The sequence below is a fragment of the Mytilus edulis genome, chromosome 5 (genome assembly GCF_963676685.1).
Source record: "Mytilus edulis chromosome 5, xbMytEdul2.2, whole genome shotgun sequence".
Classification (NCBI taxonomy): Eukaryota; Metazoa; Mollusca; class Bivalvia; order Mytilida; family Mytilidae; genus Mytilus; species Mytilus edulis.
The window spans coordinates 83,917,493-83,943,675 of NC_092348.1; the positions used below are offsets into that span (position 1 = coordinate 83,917,493).

At 34.7% G+C, this 26,183-nt stretch overlaps 1 protein-coding gene across 2 annotated transcripts in view; it reads right to left on the minus strand.

Moving 5' to 3' along the window:
- LOC139524660 (sortilin-related receptor-like) overlaps positions 1–26,183 on the minus strand; it is an 81,058-nt gene that overhangs the window by 26,799 nt on the left and 28,076 nt on the right. For both annotated transcript variants that reach the window (XM_071319637.1, XM_071319638.1), the window contains 12 exons: positions 25,246–25,384; positions 24,790–24,984; positions 11,379–11,498; positions 10,470–10,586; positions 9,759–9,884; positions 8,997–9,242; positions 8,100–8,255; positions 7,238–7,363; positions 5,074–5,187; positions 3,971–4,105; positions 2,721–2,855; positions 1,587–1,695 (listed from right to left, as the gene is read on the minus strand). In XM_071319637.1, coding sequence (XP_071175738.1) covers positions 1,587–1,695; positions 2,721–2,855; positions 3,971–4,105; positions 5,074–5,187; positions 7,238–7,363; positions 8,100–8,255; positions 8,997–9,242; positions 9,759–9,884; positions 10,470–10,586; positions 11,379–11,498; positions 24,790–24,984; positions 25,246–25,384 — 1,718 coding nt within the window. The remainder of the gene's footprint in view (positions 1–1,586; positions 1,696–2,720; positions 2,856–3,970; positions 4,106–5,073; positions 5,188–7,237; positions 7,364–8,099; positions 8,256–8,996; positions 9,243–9,758; positions 9,885–10,469; positions 10,587–11,378; positions 11,499–24,789; positions 24,985–25,245; positions 25,385–26,183) is intronic.

The window sequence follows — 26,183 nt, forward strand, 5'->3', positions numbered from 1 at the left end:
CAGTACCATCAGACTATTCCACAAATGAATATTATCTATCTGACAATCGAATAGTCTCTTGTCTCAGTCTAACAAGAAGATCTATTCTCTCATGAGACAGTCTAAGGACAACAACCAGAGACCAGTTGGACAACAATGGCGTATTATGTGTTTTCAGCAAGGAAAAGTAAGATAAATGTGAGCATTAAGATGTTTTATCAGTAAATTCACAGATTGTTCAGTAAACAATATTACACAGTTTCTATCTAAATTATTTGCTACAGTGTTCAATAAACTATTAAATATGCTATAACATTAACATATATTATATCTATGCTATCTTCTAATAAATTATATATTACAAATAACCTTAACTTGTTATATTTAATACTATGACTTCAGCCTCCTGGAGTAAGCACAGGAAGACAACTTCAATCGCTGAGATTGAGATTATTTAAGAGAAATCTAATTATTCTAGCTTCTTACAATTCCTAACCTAACAAATATTCAGGATTTACAAATATTCTCTCTGAATGCTGGAAAACTCAGCAAACAGGATACTTAACAAAATGTCCTTAACAAAATGGGAGTGGGAATGGGGAAGGCATGTAACTTTAATCCTTTTACCTTAAAGAAACAGGTTAGCAAATAAAATCTAGCCTGAATAAATAGACCAGCTATTTATATGTACATGTACGTGTACAATTATATTAAATCCATTTTTGATTCTGATCTAAGTCTTAGAATACAAAGACTTATAATGAACAGAAAACGTCCAAAATGTTCTAAACTGCAGTAAAACTGCTTAAACTACATGAAAATCATGATAGAAATATGATAAACTTCAGCTATCAACTGACCGAAAATCTGGCAACATATCCGTAGGTCTGACAAAGTAGGAAGAGCCCCTGACAAACAGGTGCAAGCTTTATATACCCGACGAAGCTATCGGGGTAACGAACGGTTCTTAACGGGGAAACGAACGGGGAACTGTGAACGGGCCTGACAAGAACGAAAATAATCCCCGATTGCTAGAATTAAGTACATAAAAACGTAAACAACATGTTTACGGAACAGAAAAATCATCTTAGTATCATTTACAATCACAAACAATATCGTTTTAATACAATAATCCTGGAATAATCAATCTACAGCCGCTATAGTATTCATACATTGTTTTACGCTAGTGGTACATAAAGTTCACTGAGGTTACACACAGATCACCTTATTTGCATAATCAATACACAAAAATCATTGTGCCGGAAATGGCGACTGAAGTGAAAGTGAAAGTTTACTACAAAAGTTATCTCGTTTATACAACAATAAAAATGGTTTTATACTTGGAAAACGGATTACATAGAACACTGAAAACATAATGAATTGAATTAAAAAGGTGAGAACCGGTGTCAAACTTTAAAATAGCCAAACATCGAATCATAGCCGATAACAGGTGCTCGACATGAAAATACACATGTCTTCCAAGGAATTTCGCTTGGCCAAATCATTACAATATTACATAGTATGTCCTTATTATCTACAAATTTTCATAAAATTCTGGTTTCAGATAGGTTGAAAAGTGATGACAATTGGTAATGTTTTGAACTTACATATAAGATACAATATAAGTGGATCCAGGTCTTGTCTTGTCTGCAGCCCAGCTTATAGTCAAATTATGTCCTGTGGCCAGTATCAATCTAACCTGTGGTGCAATGGACCCTGAAAATCAACACGTTAGATAAAATCAATTACTCTTTATTTAATTAATTTGTATAAATGTGATTCATGCACACATATCAAATAATTTCTGTCCCTTCTAAAAATATTCGTATTTACAGAGAAAAAATATTTATTTATATTTTCATAAAAGTTTCCTCGACAAAAAATTAAATTGGTTTAAAGTGAATTTTATTTCAATAAATTTGTTGAACAAACCTCATGTTCATATATATGAAAAAATGGCATCCCATTGTTTGTGATAAATGTACCAGATTATTATGATACATGTATATCTATGATACACCCACTCACACAGTGGTAGGTATACTTCCATGTCTGTCAATTTTCTGTCGGTATGTTCTACTCTAAATATGTGTTATAGGTATTACTTGTGATCTCTTTAAAATGCTTGTTTTTTACAGTATTGTGCATGTATTGTCTTGTGTGAGTAATGTATACTGTAAATTCAGAAATTATTGCATGCATTCATTATTGGGATTTTGGCATTTTAGACTAAAATGTGATTTTAATTTTTGAGATATTGAGAATAATTCTGTTTATTTCATATAATAAATTTCAAAATGGAAGTTTAAATCATTGCAATTATAACTATGTTGCATTTTTCGCAATAAAAAAAACATCGCAAATATCTGAATTTACAGTATTTATGTGTAGTACCTATGTCTCTCACCAGCTTATGTTTGTACTTTGAATATTTGAACTGACTATCAATATTGTTTTGAATTTAATCGAAAGTCTTCTTTGAAAGTAGAAGAAGATAGCTTTTCCCAGTAGAATTGAAACAATTCTTTCACGTGATGCTCTGTATTCATTATAATATGGGTATAATTTATAACTGCCAATATCTTCATATACAGTGTAACCTGTGTTATTCGACACCCTAGGGGACCAGAAAAATGATGTATTATTCAGGGTGAAGGAATACTCAGGTTTTTTTCTGCAGGGATAAGCATATTTTGGGACCATTTAAACTAGATAGCTTTGAGGTATAGCTAATGACTTACGATTTCCACAGTGGTATTCATCATCATTGTTTGGACAATTGTATGACCCATCACATACATTCAGCCAATGAACACATGTACTGCTGTATTTACACTGGTAGTATTTAACTGGGTCACAGGCTGTTGTCGTGTTGCCTGAAAATACATTACAACAACTTGGGTTTTACAGTATTATAAATTTCCTGAACTTTGAGCTCTCACTGTGAAAGTTTACAGTATGATGGCAATGTTACAAACCAAAAATATTTTTTTCTTTAGTTTTCATTTGAAGAATCCCTTAGTTTGATTGGTTAACAATGGCCTGTCTTTCAAAAATTAACCTTCATATCAAAATGAAATGTTGCATTCATGATAACACATGCTTTTACAAAAAAAAGCGCACAGGTAACAGAAAAACTTGATAATAACTTTTTTTCATGATCTTTTTAGGATAAAAATGTAAAAAAAAAGAATCTTCTGGTTTTTTTTTGGGTGTAAAGGTGTTGATCGTGCACACATTTTTTAGAAAGAAGCACAGACAAAATGTGCTCCGGTCAACAATTTTACACCCCAATATAATTACAAAAAGAAGCATTCAATTCTTAAATGAAAAACAAAATCAACTTTCAATAAGAACAAATCATCAATTGATTATATTCCATGAGCAAGTAGTTATATTTGATGGTTACCAAAATCTTCTGTATTACAGAAACTGCAAGTAACTTTAGGAATGAGTAAAAGTCCCGATTGTTCTGCATTATTTCATGCATTTTGCTTTGTGTATATTTACCCATATATTTCATACATTGTCCTGTAATTTATTTTCAGAAACGTGATTTCAATATCATTCTTAGGTATATTTAGGTGTAACTGGTTTTTTTTTTAATTATCTTAATGAAAGTGTACATAATCTGTTTTTTTGTACCTGAGATAGGGTACATAGGTAAATCACCTCAAAAGTAATGGTATCAACTACCTGTCAATTCATCTTAGACATGAATACCTGACCTCTGTATTTACCTAATTCAACTACAGAGGATTCTTTTATTTAATAAGTATCGATGTATTATGAATTGCTGAAAACTTGCATATACATGGTTTTACCAATCTCTGTATAAAAAGCCTATTCAAAATATTTTATTTGATGAACATTTGAATTCGTGGTTCACCTGTACCCACAAAACCCACAAAAATCGGTATTCAAAGAATAATAATGAATCTTAAGTACCTGTAATTAATCTTAGACAGGGATACCTGACCTGCATATTTACCTGAGTCATGTGAACACTCTAAAACCTGTTCATCACTGTGGTCAATACAATCATTCTCTCCATTACATAACAGCTTGTTGTCAATACATTCCCCATTCGAACATCTGAACTGGAAACTGGAGCATGTTGCATGCCCTAAAAAAAGAAACATTTAAACTGGTTATTGCTGCATGTTGCATTTCCTAATTAGGACAAAATGAGGAATAGAGATTTGACTTTTTAGTGTATATCTACTGAGTGATGTAACTGAATATGCCTTGTGTAAGCCACCATACACAGGAAAGGTTTTACTGGTAAACCAAGAGGTTAAGAAGTTAGTTTTATGATTGAAATATTTGTTCTCTATAAATAGAATGAATACAGTAATTATACAACACGAAACCTAAAACAAATAATTCAAATCATACTAACACTGACCTTTAAATGAAGCTCTGAATAAAAAATAATTCTTGCTATACCATGGTATTATTGAATAGATTGTATTCAAATAAAGTATTATTTTTCATTTTACTACAAACTAGAATTGACAAAATGCCAAAATGGAAAATAACAATAAGACTTGTTTTAGTAGTAAATAACAATATAAAGACAACTTAAAAAGAATCTAAATACTTATTTTCACAATAGTTTATGTCATCAGAATATTTTAGTTGCTACTTATTTTGAATTTTAATTTTGCAAGAGGATAAATAGCATTTTCTCTTATCAATTATAAAGTAACTGGTTACCTGTACATTTGATTTAGTCCCTTTATAAACAAATATTATTGATTACCTGTAAAATTGATTCAGTCCCCCGTAGAAACAAATATTATTTATCACCTGTAAAATTGATTCAGTCCCCCGTAGAAACAAATATTATTGATTACCTGTAAAATTGATTCAGTCCCACGTAGATACAAATATTATTGATTACCTGTAAAATTGATTCAGTCCCCCATAGAAACAAATATTATTGATTACCTGTAAAATTGATTCAGTCCCCCGTAGAAACAAACATTATTGATTACCTGTAAAATTGATTCAGTCCCCAATAGAAACAAATGTTACTGTTTACCTGTAAAATTGATTCAGTCCCCCTAAGAAATGAATTTAATTGGTTACCTGTACAATTGAGTTCATCTTCTCCACCCTCACAGTCGGGGTAATCATCACATATATCTTTAGATTCAATACACGAATTATCTTTACACTGAAACTGAGATTCACTACAAGTACCTAAAATTAAACAACCAACAAAATTAAATATAACAAAGTCATTGGCAAGAGTTCCTATCAAAAAATCAAAAACACTAGAGAGTAAGTATATTTTTGTGACTGGTCAACATTAATTATAAATACTTGATCCTTAATACGTTTGATTCTTATCATACACTTTACCAGAAATACTTTTTTTACTATACACTGATTTCTGACATTTATTAAAAATGTTTAATGGGCAAACTGTATTACTATAAAATTCGTAAGGGTTCCACGGAACCCAGTGTCTCGTCTACTTTTGCTGTTAATCACAGACTCAACAAAATGAGGAAAAACATCAATAAAAATTTCCCTCTCGATACTGTCTTTTGATTGAAAGAAGCTTCCAAGTTTGGTAAAAAATCCAGGATAGTTTATGAATCTAATAAATGTTGTATAAACTTTAACTGCAGACTGTATGTAATGTTAACTGAAAGAAAAACTAAGTCCATTGATAAATAAAATACGGAAAAAGTGAATTTTTTTTTTACAAAATTTACTTCTGAATAATATCTTATGATCAGAAACAAGCTTCTGTCTAAGTTTGGTAGAAATCCAGGATAGTTTAAGAACATTATAAAAATTTTAAAAACTTAAACCACAGAGTGATTGTTTTGTTTCTGGCAAAAAAACTAAGTCCATTTATAAGTAAAATACGGAAAAGTGGAAATTTATTTTTACAAAATTTTCTTCTTGATACTATCTTATGATTATAAACAAGCTTCTGTCCAAGTTTGGTACAAATCAAGGATAGTTTATGAAAGTTATTAAAATTTTAAAAACTTTAACCACAGAGTGAATGTAATGTTTCCTCGCAGAAAAACTAAGTCCATTTATAAGTAAAATACGGAAAAGTGGAAATTTATTTTTACAAAATATTCTTCTTGATACTATCTTATGATCATAAACAAGCTTCTGTCCAAGTTTGGTACAAATCAAGGATAGTTTATGAAAGTTATTAAAATTTTTAAAACTTTAACCACAGAGTGAATGTAATGTTTCCTCGCAAAAAAACAAAGTCCATTTATAAGTAAAATACGGAAAAATTGGAATTTTATTTTTACAAAATTTACTTCTGGATACTTTCTTATGATCATAAACAAGCTTCTGTCCAAGTTTGGTAGAAATTCAGTATAGTTTAAGAAAGTTATTAAAATTTCAAAAACTTTAACCACAGAGTGAATATTTGTGGACGCCGCCGACGCCGACGGAATGTAGGATCGCTTAGTCTCGCTTTTTCGACTAAAGTCGAAGGCTCGACAATAAAAAGCATTAAGTTAAAGTATAATGCCAGCTTCTTTTCCTTTTACTGAGAGCTTCTTATAAGGACTAGTAGTTCCAAAGAGCCAGTTTCACTCGCATTGCATTTTTGAACAAATTGATGCTTTTTGATATCTACTAACAGTCTAACAAAAACACAACAAATTGGTAAAATGTAATTACTCAAAAAAAGAGTACAATTGATTTGCTGTTTACTTTTTTCTTTTTATCTACTAGTGATTTATCCACAAAAACATGAGTAAAAGGTTTTTTTTCCAGTGTCATCAACTTTAAGTAGCCAAATGACAATTTCTAACATGTAATAACTTATTTGAAGATTTTGTCCTATAAATGATAATTTGTGTAGTATCTACCATAGTTAAAAAAAAATAAAAAAGAAAGTTAAAATCATCTTATATAGGCAAAAACTCCTATAACAACCCGGAATTATAACCTAGATTTGTTTTTTCTCTATCTATTTATGAATTTCAAACAGCGGTATACTACTGTTGCCTTTCTTCATCTTTAACAAGTTCACTAACAATTTCATGAATGTTGACATACAATTTTGTTCATTTATGACTTATTTGTAGATCCTCTCTTGATTGTTTTTAAGTTTTTCAGTTTCACACTATTAACATTCCTCCAAATACAGGAAAATGGGTAAAGTTTGTCATATAAATATATCAAGAGCCTTGATGATGTCAGTTTCAGTGAATTTCCTTAATCAGAGTTTTTTTTAACAAGTATGATATATATTTCTACTTACGACAATTAATTTCATCACTTGAGTCAAAACAGTCAGCATAACCATTACACTTTTGATGTTTCTGTATACATTGGCCATTATTACATCTGAACTGGTAACTAGCACATAATGGGGAAGCAGTAGTACCTTGAATTATAGAATTAGGTCAAATATATACATTCCAGACTACAACGAAATTGTATAAGATAAGAATGATAATGTCATGAAGTCCATATACACTCTCCCATGATAAAGTACTTACTATATCAATTCTCTCATTAAAATACTTACTAAGTTGACATACAAGTACATGGCTTTTGTCTTTACATTCATAAAAATGACCACTACATCCATCCCCCCCCCCCCCCCCCCAACATACTTAACATGAATTATTTTATTGAATAATAACACAAATTGACAAAAACTAAAATTTTTGATTGAGAAACAGGATTTCTCGTTACTAATTATATAATAGTATGTGGTCAAAGCGTTCAGCTAATAATTAAAGAGTTTACTCCCTTAGGTTTTCTATACACCCTTAATATCTCTAAGGAAATTGACGTGATAACATGACCTGTTTTACCACACCCCTCCCCCAGGTACTAACTGAATCCACAGTTAAGTTCGTCACTATGATCTCCACAGTCATTAACATGATCAAATGACCTATTTCACTACACCCCTCCCCCAGGTACTTACTGAATCCACAGTTAAGTTCATCACTATGATCTCCACAGTCATTAACATGGTCACATGACCTATTTCACTACACCCCTCCCCCAGGTACTTACTGAATCCACAGTTAAGTTCATCACTATGATCACCACAATCATTAACATGATCACATGACCTGATTCACTACACCCCTCCCCCAGGTACTTACTGAATCCACAGTTAAGTTCGTCACTATAATCACCACAATCATTAACATGATCACACCTATTGGACCACCATACACAATTACGGTTGTTACATTCAAACTGCCAGAAATGACACCGGGAACCTGGAGTTCTTGGTGTTGTTGATGTCGTAGCTGGAACTACAAGGTTAAATAGTCATAAGTCAATGATCACCACAATCATCACTACACCCTTCCCCAAACTTTGATGAATAACCTACTTCATCAAATTAGTAATTTCAATATTTATTTTCTATAAATACAATGTACTCAAATAGTTTAAATGTCTTCTAGTTGAATATTCTTGTATCAAAGTAACAATATAATGAAAGCCAGAACATTTGTCAAAACAACACCATTCCCTATTCACCTTGTCATAAATTTGGGTCAAATCAACACCATGCCCCATCACCTTGTCATAAATCTAGGGGTGTATAAAGTTTCAAGGTGACTTCAGCTTCATGGTATACTACTGTTGATTTATCTATATATTTTCATTGGTACCAATTTTCGTGGATTGAGTAAATCTCACATTTTTTGGGATATTTGAATTTGTTGTTTTTCAAAATTCTACATGCAAGCCTATAGATAATTTGTAATTCATTGAACTGTCAAATTCATGGTTCCACCTTTCCTACAAAATGCAAAAAAAATGGTATTCGAGAAGTACATTAATGGCTTAATTCAAAACTTTGATAACCTTAAATCAATGGACAAAAAGGGATGACCAGAAAACATTGTGTTCCTCTATCTTTACTGGCAAGGCATAAACAAATTATTTATTAAAAAAAATTTGGTGCTAGATGATATCTATGTAACAACTTTTTTTCATTTCTGTGTGTCAACCAAGTAAAAACCATTTTATCTATACAACACCCGTACCTGTAGTTGAATTACAGTCCCTTTCATCTTCACCATTATGGCAATCTCTTCCACCATCACACTGCCATGTAGAATATATACACTTCCCATCGTCACATCTGAACTGGTATGGTGTACAGGTGGTGGACGTACAATTACCTTCGTCTGACCTGTCTGTACAGTCATTGTGTCCATCACATCTCTGGGCCCAGGGGATACACTTTGGCTGGTGTGCCAAACAATGAAACTCATCATCAGTACAGGGATCTAAAATATAAAACATAAAGCTGTGAATAACAGATTGAAATAGGCTGGAAAATCATGATTAAAGAATGACCTATTTAATTCATCTGTAATCAAATATAAAATTTACAACATATTTTTTGGACAACTACTGATGTTAAACACAAAGTATAAAGTTTTCTGGTGACACAATAAACCATTCCAGTTACCCCATGTAAACAGGGTTCTTGCTAAACAAAAAGTATAAAGTTTTCTGGTGACACAATAAAACAATCTAGTTACACAGAGTTCTTGTTTGTTTTCCTTCAAAATGTCTCAATATGTCACTGTAAAAAAGAAGCAGAAGGGAACATTCAAAAATGTTACTAAAATGTTCATGTCTACTGTAAATTCAGTTGAGGGGTTTGAATCCCCTGTTCCTTTCTTTTAGAAATTTCTTTTTTTAATTATGTAAATGTTTCACGGTGTTCCATGCAACATCCTTTTATAATAGTTGGATCTGCTGCCTGTTAATCACAGATGACATCATATTTAACTGACCAGTAATTTGACAGTCCCTTTCATCTGAACCATCTCGACAGTCATCGTCAAAGTCACATGTCCAATTACTGCTGATACATCTCCCATTATCACAATGAAACTGATCTGTTGTACAATTACTGTAAACTGAAATCAAAATTATCAAAAGTTAAAGAATATGTTAATCATTTTTTTTACCTGTATAAATACACTGAGTTTTTGTGGATTGAAACAACAGTCAACCAAATGGTTAACCCTTGTACCAATTTCAAAATTGACATTCTTTTCCTTTTATCAGCTGAACATGCCTTGTTTATGGGTAACCTATCTTATAAAGCTAAGAGGTTGAATTTAAGGTCACATGAATATGGATTCAATGAGGTCGAATTATTCACTTGCAAGCGAATAACTAATAAGCAATGTTTTTGAGCTTAATTTGACAAAATTGAACCAAACTGTCTACTAAAAGTGAGTCATCATTTCGCTATTTCACCTCACTAATGATTAAACCAAAAAAAAATTTAAATTGTTTAATTCTTATTATATTTCATTAGCTAATGCCTCGTTAAAAGAGTTGTATAATCTATCAATCATAAACACTTATAATCTATCAATCATAAACACTCATCTGAAATATTTTTACAAATAATTTTCAATCAGTACATAAGTTTTAGAGATCAGTAACTTGAAGCACCACTTTTTTAGTGCTGAGGAAGACAAGATTTTACATACCACAGCCATCTTCATCAGACATGTCACCACAATCATTGTCAAAATCACAATGCCACCTTAATGGTATACAGTGGCCAGTGCTACACTGAAAGTTTCCAGTGGTACATGTTTTATAAGCTAAAATAAACATAAAATGGTACTGTTATAAATATGATCAAATTAATCATGTATATAAGGGTTACTATTAAACATCCATTCATAATTTATTTAATCCAATAAGTCATGTAACAACAACAAGATTTGTTGATGCTCATCTATTTTGCAGTCAAGTCAAGAACAAATACAAAATGATAATTTTTTTGCATTTTAAGAGTATTGTATAACTATAGGAAGAACAGTACTATTTCACTAGCGCTAGTAAAACTGGATTTGTGACTGTCAAATCCCCAACTAAGGGAGGTAAAATTACAGGACTGTTTTCACCAGCGCTAGTAAAACTGGATTTGTGACTGTCAAATCCCTAACTAAGGGAGGTAAAATTACAGGACTGTTTTCACCAGCGCTAGTAAAACTGGATTTGTGACTGTCAAATCCCTAACTAAGGGAGGTAAAATTACAGGACTGTTTTCCTAAAATGTCATGTCTGTATATATGTTACTTTCATAGCTGTTTCTCCTTTTTGTAAGTACTGAAGGGTAAAGCAGTGTGTACTCATAATTGAACATTGCATTGTCTAAGCAATATTTTGAATTGAAATTCTCTAATTACAATTAATGATAAAGTGAGATAACTCCAATTATAAGTTTTGCCTCCTATTTCTATTTTAAAAACAAGTCATGATTATCATCATTAAGACAGTTCTTCTCCATTTGTTTGATGTTTTTTAGCTTTTGATTTTGCCATTTCATAAAAGACTTTCAGTTATTGGTCATTATCTATTGAATCTGCAACTGAAGTGCAAATACTTACGACAATCCATTTCATCGCTACCATCAGAACAGTCGTTGTCACGGTCACAGAACCAGGTGGAAGGGATACAGTCTCCATTTTTGCACTGGAACCTTCCCGCTGTACAATTAGTTTTATCAGCTGAAAGATGCATTTTATGATTCAAACTATGTTAATTTAATTCAACCTTAATTTAAACATACTTATTTATAGTGGATTGGGAAACAAGTTTTACAACTTATATTAATCCCTTTCCACTTTGCGGGTGCCAGTGATGCCTTGTAGAGACATTAGCCTGCTCTTTTTCGAAATCTACAAGGGTGTCTTTAATGTGCAAGAGATATGGCTCTCTTTTAACACGGGTCAGCCATTTATTGTCCCCTTCCATTGGACTATCATCGTTTCCTCAAGACCATACTCGCAAATGGTGTCAAGGGAGAGCTGAAAATTCAGTCCCTGAAATGTTCATCCCGGAAAGGAAATCATACCAGGAACCTTTGTCAAACTATGTTACACAAATAGATATTTCATCTTTTTTTTTAAATGAACCTGTCCAACATTTTCAGTATTTCGATGTTGAAGGCCGTACAATGACCTATAGTAGTCAATTTGTGTGTCATTTTGGTCTCTTGTGGACAGTTGTCTCATTTGCAATCATACCACATCTTCTTTTTTATAAGTACCAAATAACATTGAGTATCTCTTGTTTACTTTTAATACAGCATATAAGTAACATGTCAGTAACACGCACTATGTTACTTGATTAGATAGGGACTGGTACAAATTCTTCATGAGTCTTCTACTCTTGGCCATTGTTCCCCTAAAATTTTTAGGTTTAGGAGGAAGAAATTTAGAACTCTGTCAACATTTGTTCAATATAACATTAACATTTTTAATTAAATAGTGAAAAATAACATTCATGTAACCTTTAATGTTACTTACAGTGTATAAAGGTGCTAATCTCTAACTCTTCACCTGGAGAACAGGTACATTTCTCTAACCTTATTACTTACAGTGTATACAGGTGCTATTCTCTAATTCTTCACCTGGAGAACAGGTACATTTCTCTAACCTTATTACTTACAGTGCATACAGGTGCTATTCTGTAACTCTTCACCTGGAGAACAGGTACATTTCTCTAACCTTATTACTTACAGTGTATACAGGTGCTATTCTCTAACTCTTCACCTGGAGGACAGGTACATTTCTCTAACCTTATTACTTACAGTGTATACAGGTGCTATTCTCTAACTCTTCACCTGGAGAACAGGTAAATTTCTCTAACCTTATTACTTACAGTGCATACAGGTGCTATTCTGTAACTCTTCACCTGGAGAACAGGTACATTTCTCTAACCTTATTACTTACAGTGTATACAGGTGCTATTCTCTAATTCTTCACCTGGAGAACAGGTACATTTCTCTAACCTTATTACTTACAGTGCATACAGGTGCTATTCTGTAACTCTTCACCTGGAGAACAGGTACATTTCTCTAACCTTATTACTTACAGTGTATACAGGTGCTATTCTCTAACTCTTCACCTGGAGAACAGGTACATTTCTCTTACCTTACTACTTACAGTGTATACAGGTGCTATTCTCTAACTCTTCACCTGGAGGACAGGTAAATTTCTCTAACCTTATTACTTACAGTGTATACAGGTGCTATTCTCTAACTCTTCACCTGGAGAACAGGTACATTTCTCTAACCTTATTACTTACAGTGTATACAGGTGCTATTCTCTAACTCTTCACCTGGAGAACAGGTACATTTCTCTAACCTTATTACTTACAGTGTATACAGGTGCTAATCTCTAACTCTTCACCTAGAGAACAGGTACATTTCTCTAACCTTATTACTTACAGTGTATACAGGTGCTATTCTCTAACTCTTCACCTGGAGGACAGGTACATTTCTCTAACCTTATTACTTACAGTGTATACAGGTGCTATTCTCTAACTCTTCACCTGGAGAACAGGTACATTTCTCTAACCTTATTACTTACAGTGTATAAAGGTGCTATTCTGTAACTCTTCACCTGGAGAACAGGTACATTTCTCTAACCTTATTACTTACAGTGTATACAGGTGCTAATCTCTAACTCTTCACCTAGAGAACAGGTACATTTCTCTAACCTTACTACTTACAGTGTATACAGGTGCTATTCTCTAACTCTTCACCTGGAGAACAGGTACATTTCTCTAACCTTACTACTTACAGTGTATACGGGTGCTATTCTCTAACTCTTCACCTGGAGGACAGGTACATTTCTCTAACCTTATTACTTACAGTGTACACAGGTGCTATTCTCTAACTCTTCACCTGGAGGACAGGTACATTTCTCTAACCTTACTACTTACAGTGTACACAGGTGCTATTATCTAACTCTTCACCTGGAGGACAGGTACATTTCTCTAACCTTACTACTTACAGTGTATACAGGTGCTATTCTCTAACTCTTCACCTGGAGAACAGGTACATTTCTCTAACCTTATTACTTACAGTGTATACAGGTGCTATTCTCTAACTCTTCACCTGGAGAACAGGTACATTTCTCTAACCTTATTACTTACAGTGTATAAAGGTGCTATTCTGTAACTCTTCACCTGGAGAACAGGTACATTTCTCTAACCTTACTACTTACAGTGTATACGGGTGCTATTCTCTAACTCTTCACCTGGAGGACAGGTACATTTCTCTAACCTTATTACTTACAGTGTACACAGGTGCTATTCTCTAACTCTTCACCTGGAGGACAGGTACATTTCTCTAACCTTACTACTTACAGTGTACACAGGTGCTATTATCTAACTCTTCACCTGGAGGACAGGTACATTTCTCTAACCTTACTACTTACAGTGTATACAGGTGCTATTCTCTAACTCTTCACCTGGAAAACAGGTACATTTCTCTAACCTTATTACTTACAGTGTATACAGGTGCTATTCTCTAACTCTTCACCTGGAGAACAGGTACATTTCTCTAACCTTATTACTTACAGTGTATACAGGTGCTATTCTCTAACTCTTCACCTGGAGAACAGGTACATTTCTCTAACCTTATTACTTACAGTGTATACAGGTGCTATTCTCTAACTCTTCACCTGGAGAACAGGTACATTTCTCTAACCTTATTACTTACAGTGTATACAGGTGCTATTCTCTAACTCTTCACCTGGAGGACAGGTAAATTTCTCTAACCTTATTACTTACAGTGTATACAGGTGCTATTCTCTAATTCTTCACCTGGAGAACAGGTACATTTCTCTAACCTTATTACTTACAGTGTATACAGGTGCTATTCTCTAACTCTTCACCTGGAGAACAGGTACATTTCTCTAACCTTATTACTTACAGTGTATACAGGTGCTATTCTGTAACTCTTCACCTGGAGGACAGGTATATTTCTCTAACCTTATTACTTACAGTGTATACAGGTGCTATTCTCTAACTCTTCACCTGGAGAACAGGTACATTTCTCTAACCTTATTACTTACAGTGTATACAGGTGCTATTCTCTAACTCTTCACCTGGAGAACAGGTACATTTCTCTAACCTTATTACTTACAGTGTATACAGGTGCTATTCTCTAACTCTTCACCTGGAGGACAGGTAAATTTCTCTAACCTTATTACTTACAGTGTATACAGGTGCTATTCTCTAATTCTTCACCTGGAGAACAGGTACATTTCTCTAACCTTATTACTTACAGTGTATACAGGTGCTATTCTCTAACTCTTCACCTGGAGAACAGGTACATTTCTCTAACCTTATTACTTACAGTGTATACAGGTGCTATTTTCTAACTCTTCACCTGGAGAACAGGTACATTTCTCTAACCTTATTACTTACAGTGTATACAGGTGCTATTCTCTAACTCTTTGCCTGGAGGACAGGTAAATTTCTCTAACCTTATTACTTACAGTGTATACAGGTGCTATTATCTAATTCTTCACCTGGAGAACAGGTACATTTCTCTAACCTTATTACTTACAGTGTATACAGGTGCTATTCTCTAACTCTTCACCTGGAGAACAGGTACATTTCTTTAACCTTATTACTTACAGTGTATACAGGTGCTATTCTCTAACTCTTCACCTGGAGGACAGGTACATTTCTCTAACCTTACTACTTACAGTGTATACAGGTGCTATTCTCTAACTCTTCACCTGGAGGACAGGTACATTTCTCTAACCTTATTACTTACAGTGTATACAGGTGCTATTCTCTAACTCTTCACCTGGAGAACAGGTACATTTCTCTAACCTTATTACTTACAGTGTATACAGGTGCTATTCTCTAACTCTTTGCCTGGAGGACAGGTAAATTTCTCTAACCTTATTACTTACAGTGTATACAGGTGCTATTATCTAATTCTTCACCTGGAGAACAGGTACATTTCTCTAACCTTATTACTTACAGTGTATACAGGTGCTATTCTGTAATTCTTCACCTGGAGAACAGGTACATTTCTCTAACCTTATTACTTACAGTGTATACAGGTGCTATTCTCTAACTCTTCACCTGGAGAACAGGTACATTTCTCTAACCTTACTACTTACAGTGTATACAGGTGCTATTTTCTAACTCTTCACCTGGAGAACAGGTACATTTCTCTAACCTTATTACTTACAGTGTATACAGGTGCTATTCTCTAACTCTTCACCTGGAGAACAGGTACATTTCTCTAACCTTATTACTTACAGTGTATACAGGTGCTATTCTCTAACTCTTCACTGGAGAACAGGTACATTTCTCTAACCTTATTACTTACAGTGTATACAGGTGCTAATCTCTAACTCTTCACCTGGAGAACAGGTACATTTCTCTAACCTTATTACTTACAGTGTATACAGGTGCTAATCTCTAACTCTTCACCTGGAGAACAGGTACATTTCTCTAACCTCATTACTTACAGTGTATACAGGTGCTATTCTCTAACTCTTCACCTGGAGGACAGGTACATTTCTCTAACCTCATTACTTACAGTGTATAAAGGTGCTAATCTCTAACTCTTCACCTGGAGAACAGGTACATTTCTCTAACCTTATTACTTACAGTGTATACAGGTGCTATTCTCTAACTCTTCACCTGGAGGACAGGTACATTTCTCTAACCTTATTACTTACAGTGTACACAGGTGCTATTCTCTAACTCTTCACCTGGAGGACAGGTACATTTCTCTAACCTTATTACTTACAGTGTATACAGGTGCTATTCTCTAATTCTTCACTGGAGAACAGGTACATTTCTCTAACCTTATTACTTACAGTGTATACAGGTGCTATTCTCTAACTCTTCACCTGGAGAACAGGTATATTTCTCTAACCTTATTACTTACAGTGTATAAAGGTGCTAATCTCTAACTCTTCACCTGGAGAACAGGTACATTTCTCTAACCTTATTACTTACAGTGTATACAGGTGCTATTCTCTAACTCTTCACCTGGAGAACAGGTACATTTCTCTAACCTTATTACTTACAGTATATACAGGTGCTATTCTCTAACTCTTCACCTGGAGAACAGGTACATTTCTCTAACCTTACTACTTACAGTGTATACAGGTGCTATTCTCTAACTCTTCACCTGGAGAACAGGTACATTTCTCTAACCTTATTACTTACAGTGTATACAGGTGCTATTCTCTAACTCTTCACCTGGAGAACAGGTACATTTCTCTAACCTTATTACTTACAGTGTATAAAGGTGCTAATCTCTAACTCTTCACCTGGAGAACAGGTACATTTCTCTAACCTTATTACTTACAGTGTATACAGGTGCTATTCTCTAACTCTTCACCTGGAGAACAGGTACATTTCTCTAACCTTATTACTTACAGTATATACAGTTGCTATTCTCTAACTCTTCACCTGGAGAACAGGTACATTTCTCTAACCTTATTACTTACAGTGTATACAGGTGCTATTCTCTAACTCTTCACCTGGAGAACAGGTACATTTCTCTAACCTTACTACTTACAGTGTATACGGGTGCTATTCTCTAACTCTTCACCTGGAGAACAGGTACATTTCTCTAACCTTATTACTTACAGTGTATACGGGTGCTATTCTGTAACTCTTCACCTGGAGGACAGGTACATTTCTCTAACCTTATTACTTTCAGTGTATACGGGTGCTATTCTCTAACTCTTCACCTGGAGAACAGGTACATTTCTCTAACCTTACTACTTACAGTGTATACGGGTGCTATTCTCTAACTCTTCACCTGGAGGACAGGTACATTTCTCTAACCTTACTACTTACAGTGTATACAGGTGCTATTCTCTAACTCTTCACCTGGAGAACAGGTACATTTCTCTAACCTTATTACTTACAGTGTATACAGGTGCTATTCTCTAACTCTTCACCTGGAGAACAGGTACATTTCTCTAACCTTATTACTTACAGTGTATACAGGTGCTAATCTCTAACTCTTCACCTGGAGAACAGGTACATTTCTCTAACCTTATTACTTACAGTGTATACAGGTGCTATTCTCTAACTCTTCACCTGGAGAACAGGTACATTTCTCTAACCTTATTACTTACAGTGTATACAGGTGCTAATCTCTAACTCTTCACCTGGAGAACAGGTACATTTCTCTTACCTTACTACTTACAGTGTATACAGGTGCTATTCTCTAACTCTTCACCTGGAGAACAGGTACATTTCTCTAACCTTATTACTTACAGTGTATACAGGTGCTATTCTCTAACTCTTCACCTGGTGAACAGGTACATTTCTCTAACCTTATTACTTACAGTGTATACAGGTGCTAATCTCTAACTCTTCACCTGGAGGACAGGTACATTTCTCTAACCTTATTACTTACAGTGTATACAGGTGCTAATCTCTAACTCTTCACCTGGAGAACAGGTACATTTCTCTAACCTTATTACTTACAGTGTATACAGGTGCTATTCTCTAACTCTTCACCTGGAGAACAGGTACATTTCTCTAACCTTATTACTTACAGTGTATACAGGTGCTAATCTCTAACTCTTCACCTAGAGAACAGGTACATTTCTCTAACCTTATTACTTACAGTGTATACAGGTGCTATTCTCTAACTCTTCACCTGGAGAACAGGTACATTTCTCTAACCTTATTACTTACAGTGTATACAGGTGCTATTCTCTAACTCTTCACCTGGAGAACAGGTACATTTCTCTAACCTTATTACTTACAGTGTATACAGGTGCTATTCTCTAACTCTTCACCTGGAGAACAGGTACATTTCTCTAACCTTATTACTTACAGTGTATACAGGTGCTATTCTCTAACTCTTCACCTGGAGAACAGGTACATTTCTCTAACCTTATTACTTACAGTGTATACAGGTGCTATTCTGTAACTCTTCACCTGGAGAACAGGTACATTTCTCTAACCTTATTACTTACAGTGTATACAGGTGCTATTCTCTAACTCTTCACCTGGAGAACAGGTACATTTCTCTAACCTTATTACTTACAGTGTATACAGGTGCTATTCTCTAACTCTTCACCTGGAGAACAGGTACATTTCTCTAACCTTATTACTTACAGTGTATACAGGTGCTATTCTCTAACTCTTCACCTGGAGAACAGGTACATTTCTCTAACCTTATTACTTACAGTGTATACAGGTGCTATTCACTAACTCTTCACCTGGAGAACAGGTACATTTCTCTAACCTTATTACTTACAGTGTATACAGGTGCTAATCTCTAACTCTTCACCTGGAGAACAGGTACATTTCTCTAACCTTATTACTTACAGTGTATACAGGTGCTATTCTCTAACTCTTCACCTGGAGAACAGGTACATTTCTCTAACCTTATTACTTACAGTGTATACAGGTGCTATTCTCTAACTCTTCACCTGGAGAACAGGTACATTTCTCTAACCTTATTACTTACAGTGTATACAGGTGCTATTCTGTAACTCTTCACCTGGAGAACAGGTACATTTCTCTAACCTTACTACTTACAGTGTATACAGGTGCTATTCTCTAACTCTTCACCTGGAGAACAGGTACATTTCTCTAACCTTATTACTTACAGTGTATGAAGGTGCTAATCTCTAACTCTTCACCTGGAGAACAGGTACATTTCTCTAACCTTATTACTTACAGTGTATACAGGTGCTATTCTCTAACTCTTCACCTGGAGAACAGGTACATTTCTCTAACCTTATTACTTACAGTGTATACAGGTGCTATTCTCTAACTCTTCACCTGGAGAACAGGTACATTTCTCTAACCTTATTACTTACAGTGTATACAGGTGCTATTCTCTAACTCTTCACCTGGAGAACAGGTACATTTCTCTAACCTTATTACTTACAGTATATACAGGTGCTATTCTCTAACTCTTCACCTGGAGAACAGGTACATTTCTCTAACCTTACTACTTACAGTGTATACAGGTGCTATTCTCTAACTCTTCACCTGGAGAACAGGTACATTTCTCTAACCTTATTACTTACAGTGTATACAGGTGCTATTCTCTAACTCTTCACCTGGAGAACAGGTACATTTCTCTAACCTTATTACTTACAGTGTATAAAGGTGCTAATCTCTAACTCTTCACCTGGAGAACAGGTACATTTCTCTAACCTTATTACTTACAGTGTATACAGGTGCTATTCTCTAACTCTTCACCTGGAGAACAGGTACATTTCTCTAACCTTATTACTTACAGTATATACAGTTGCTATTCTCTAACTCTTCACCTGGAGAACAGGTACATTTCTCTAACCTTATTACTTACAGTGTATACAGGTGCTATTCTCTAACTCTTCACCTGGAGAACAGGTACATTTCTCTAACCTTACTACTTACAGTGTATACAGGTGCTATTCTCTAACTCTTCACCTGGAGAACAGGTACATTTCTCTAACCTTATTACTTACAGTGTATACGGGTGCTATTCTGTAACTCTTCACCTGGAGGACAGGTACATTTCTCTAACCTTATTACTTACAGTGTATACGGGTGCTATTCTCTAACTCTTCACCTGGAGAACAGGTACATTTCTCTAACCTTACTACTTACAGTGTATACGGGTGCTATTCTCTAACTCTTCACCTGGAGGACAGGTACATTTCTCTAACCTTACTACTTACAGTGTATACAGGTGCTATTCTCTAACTCTTCACCTGGAGAACAGGTACATTTCTCTAACCTTATTACTTACAGTGTATACAGGTGCTATTCTCTAACTCTTCACCTGGAGAACAGGTACATTTCTCTAACCTTATTACTTACAGTGTATACAGGTGCTAATCTCTAACTCTTCACCTGGAGAACAGGTACATTTCTCTTACCTTACTACTTACAGTGTATACAGGTGCTATTCTCTAACTCTTCACCTGGAGAACAGGTACATTTCTCTAACCTTATTACTTACAGTGTATACAGGTGCTATTCTCTAACTCTTCACCTGGAGAACAGGTACATTTCTCTAACCTTATTACTTACAGTGTATACAGGTGCTAATCTCTAACTCTTCACCTGGAGGACAGGTACATTTCTCTAACCTTATTACTTACAGTGTATACAGGTGCTAATCTCTAACTCTTCACCTGGAGAACAGGTACATTTCTCTAACCTTATTACTTACAGTGTATACAGGTGCTATTCTCTAACTCTTCACCTGGAGAACAGGTACATTTCTCTAACCTTATTACTTACAGTGTATACAGGTGCTAATCTCTAACTCTTCACCTAGAGAACAGGTACATTTCTCTAACCTTATTACTTACAGTGTATACAGGTGCTATTCTCTAACTCTTCACCTGGAGAACAGGTACATTTCTCTAACCTTATTACTTACAGTGTATACAGGTGCTATTCTCTAACTCTTCACCTGGAGAACAGGTACATTTCTCTAACCTTATTACTTACAGTGTATACAGGTGCTATTCTCTAACTCTTCACCTGGAGAACAGGTACATTTCTCTAACCTTATTACTTACAGTGTATACAGGTGCTATTCTGTAACTCTTCACCTGGAGAACAGGTACATTTCTCTAACCTTATTACTTACAGTGTATACAGGTGCTATTCTGTAACTCTTCACCTGGAGAACAGGTACATTTCTCTAACCTTATTACTTACAGTGTATACAGGTGCTATTCTCTAACTCTTCACCTGGAGAACAGGTACATTTCTCTAACCTTATTACTTACAGTGTATACAGGTGCTATTCTCTAACTCTTCACCTGGAGAACAGGTACATTTCTCTAACCTTATTACTTACAGTGTATACAGGTGCTATTCTCTAACTCTTCACCTGGAGAACAGGTACATTTCTCTAACCTTATTACTTACAGTGTATACAGGTGCTATTCACTAACTCTTCACCTGGAGAACAGGTACATTTCTCTAACCTTATTACTTACAGTGTATACAGGTGCTAATCTCTAACTCTTCACCTGGAGAACAGGTACATTTCTCTAACCTTATTACTTACAGTGTATACAGGTGCTATTCTCTAACTCTTCACCTGGAGAACAGGTACATTTCTCTAACCTTATTACTTACAGTGTATACAGGTGCTATTCTCTAACTCTTCACCTGGAGAACAGGTACATTTCTCTAACCTTATTACTTACAGTGTATACAGGTGCTATTCTGTAACTCTTCACCTGGAGAACAGGTACATTTCTCTAACCTTACTACTTACAGTGTATACAGGTGCTATTCTCTAACTCTTCACCTGGAGAACAGGTACATTTCTCTAACCTTATTACTTACAGTGTATGAAGGTGCTAATCTCTAACTCTTCACCTGGAGAACAGGTACATTTCTCTAACCTTATTACTTACAGTGTATACAGGTGCTATTCTCTAACTCTTCACCTGGAGAACAGGTACATTTCTCTAACCTTATTACTTACAGTGTATACAGGTGCTATTCTCTAACTCTTCACCTGGAGAACAGGTACATTTCTCTAACCTTATTACTTACAGTGTATACAGGTGCTATTCTCTAACTCTTCACCTGGAGAACAGGTACATTTCTCTAACCTTATTACTTACAGTGTATACAGGTGCTATTCTCTAACTCTTCACCTGGAGGACAGGTACATTTCTCTAACCTTATTACTTACAGTGTATACAGGTGCTATTCTCTAATTCTTCACTGGAGAACAGGTACATTTCTCTAACCTTATTACTTACAGTGTATACAGGTGCTATTCTCTAACTCTTCACCTGGAGAACAGGTACATTTCTCTAACCTTATTACTTACAGTATATACAGGTGCTATTCTCTAACTCTTCACCTGGAGAACAGGTACATTTCTCTAACCTTATTACTTACAGTGTATACAGGTGCTATTCTCTAACTCTTCACCTGGAGAACAGGTACATTTCTCTAACCTTACTACTTACAGTGTATACAGGTGCTATTCTCTAACTCTTCACCTGGAGAACAGGTACATTTCTCTAACCTTATTGCTTACAGTGTATACAGGTGCTATTCTCTAACTCTTCACCTGGAGAACAGGTACATTTCTCTAACCTTACTACTTACAGTGTATACAGGTGCTATTCTCTAACTCTTCACCTGGAGAACAGGTACATTTCTCTAACCTTATTACTTACAGTGTATAAAGGTGCTAATCTCTAACTCTTCACCTGGAGAACAGGTACATTTCTCTAAACTTATTACTTACAGTGTATAAAGGTGCTAATCTCTAACTCTTCACCTGGAGAACAGGTACATTTCTCTAACCTTACTACTTACAGTGTATACAGGTGCTATTCTCTAACTCTTCACCTGGAGAACAGGTACATTTCTCTAACCTTATTACTTACAGTGTATACAGGTGCTATTCTGTAACTCTTCACCTGGAGAACAGGTACATTTCTCTAACCTTACTACTTACAGTGTATACAGGTGCTATTCTCTAACTCTTCACCTGGAGAACAGGTACATTTCTCTAACCTTATTACTTACAGTGTATACAGGTGCTATTCTCTAACTCTTCACCTGGAGAACAGGTACATTTCTCTAACCTTATTACTTACAGTGTATAAAGGTGCTAATCTCTAACTCTTCACCTGGAGAACAGGTACATTTCTCTAACCTTATTACTTACAGTGTATACAGGTGCTATTCTCTAACTCTTCACCTGGAGAACAGGTACATTTCTCTAACCTTATTACTTACAGTGTATACAGGTGCTATTCTCTAACTCTTCACCTGGAGAACAGGTACATTTCTCTAACCTTATTACTTACAGTGTATACAGGTGCTATTCTCTAACTCTTCACCTGGAGAACAGGTACATTTCTCTAACCTTATTACTTACAGTGTATACAGGTGCTATTCTCTAACTCTTCACCTGGAGAACAGGTACATTTCTCTAACCTTATTACTTACAGTGTATACAGGTGCTATTCTCTAACTCTTCACCTGGAGAACAGGTACATTTCTCTAACCTTATTACTTACAGTGTATACAGGTGCTATTCTCTAACTCTTCACCTGGAGAACAGGTACATTTCTCTAACCTTATTACTTACAGTGTATACAGGTGCTATTTTCTAACTCTTCACCTGGAGAACAGGTACATTTCTCTAACCTTATTACTTACAGTGTATACAGGTGCTATTCTCTAACTCTTCACCTGGAGAACAGGTACATTTCTCTAACCTTATTACTTACAGTGTATACAGGTGCTATTCTCTAACTCTTCACCTGGAGAACAGGTACATTTCTCTAACCTTATTACTTACAGTGTATACAGGTGCTATTCTGTAATTCTTCACCTGGAGAACAGGTACATTTCTCTAACCTTATTACTTACAGTGTATACAGGTGCTATTCTGTAATTCTTCACCTGGAGAACAGGTACATTTCTCTAACCTTATTACTTACAGTGTATACAGGTGCTATTCTGTAATTCTTCACCTGGAGAACAGGTACATTTCTCTAACCTTATTACTTACAGTGTATACAGGTGCTATTCTCTAATTCTTCACCTGGAGAACAGGTACATTTCTCTAACCTTATTACTTACAGTGTATACAGGTGTTATTCTGTAATTCTTCACCTGGAGAACAGGTACATTTCTCTAACCTTATTACTTACAGTGTATACAGGTGCTATTCTCTAATTCTTCACTGGAGAACAGGTACATTTCTCTAACCTTATTACTTACAGTGTATACAGGTGCTAGTCTCTAATTCTTCACCTGGAGAACAGGTACATTTCTCTAACCTTATTACTTACAGTGTATACAGGTGTTATTCTGTAATTCTTCACCTGGAGAACAGGTACATTTCTCTAACCTTATTACTTACAGTGTATACAGGTGCTATTCTCTAATTCTTCACTGGAGAACAGGTACATTTCTCTAACCTTATTACTTACAGTGTATACAGGTGCTAGTCTCTAATTCTTCACTGGAGAACAGGTAGATTTCTCTAACCTTACTACTTACAGTGTATACAGGTGCTATTCTCTAATTCTTCGCCTGGAGGACAGGTACATTTCTCATCACTGCCATCAGGAGAGATGATAAGTTTTGGCATCAGCTCATCACATTTACATGTCCTATTATTATTATTTTTCAGTCCTGGCTTTGGCAGACATAACTGTGAACATCCACCATTTGATTTACTGCATGCAGTTGAATCTAAAAGGTATAATTAAACATTTGTGGATTCAATTATTTTCGTACATACCAATTTTTCTGGATTGAAGAAAACTTGCATTTTGGATATGTATATGTGATAGAAAGAATATATTTTACAACTTTTGTTTTTAATAGGAATAGTATACATAGTTGTTTGAATAATTACAAATAAATATGAACCTCTTTATCTAATCAATTAACCAATTAACCCCAGTAGATTGACAAACACAAGGGCTTGGTGAATTTCTTTAGAATACAAACCATGCTGTGACAAATAATCTAATATTTTTAGGTCCATCACATCGTCAATATTGACCTTGACTGCCATAATACCACGTCCAGTCAGCTTGTTAGCAGAATATATGGCTTTCTTCAACCAATCACTCCAGTATATCTTGTCCTAAAAATAAAAGGTGGTTGTTAGTTTACATTATAATAAACTATCACCACTTCTGGTGTTTGTTCACTTATATTTTTACAGTATAATAAACATATGTACAAAACATCAAATGCACTCCTATTTACTTTTGTAGAATAGTACCACAAAGAATATCGAATGTGTTGAAAATTTTAAATTTTTTGTTTTATCTTATCACATGCAATGGCAACACCCTTTAAATTACTATACATGTATGTGTTGCATTAAAAAAAATTGAATTTTAACGCTTCATATATTTTGTTTTGTAAATTTTATGTTCAAATTTTCCCATATCCAAATCTCCCACACCTCACACATGTTAATTGTGAACCAAGTTAACTAACCCAATAATATTTATCCTAACAACCAGTCTTTTGACACTGAGATTATGAGTGAGTACAAATTAATGGAATACTGTAAAAGCAGAAATTTTCGTGGAGGATTTAATTTCATTTATTTCATGGAAAGATTATATCCACGAATTTAAAATCCCCCAAAAATTTAACCTACATAAAATATCACTACCATATACTGGAAAACAAGAAATTGAATCCCGATGAAATCTTACATAGAGACAAAACCACATATTTTAACATCATGAAAATTAATGTTTCTACAGTATATACTAATTACTGATGAAATGGTATATGTAACAAATATCGTCAAGCCTTGAAAATATGTCTATTTCTATATAAACAGAAATTTAACAAGATTTTTAAACAGACATTAAATCATTCTGTGGGTTCATCTCTTTTCCTGGACACCAATTTTTCTAGGTTTG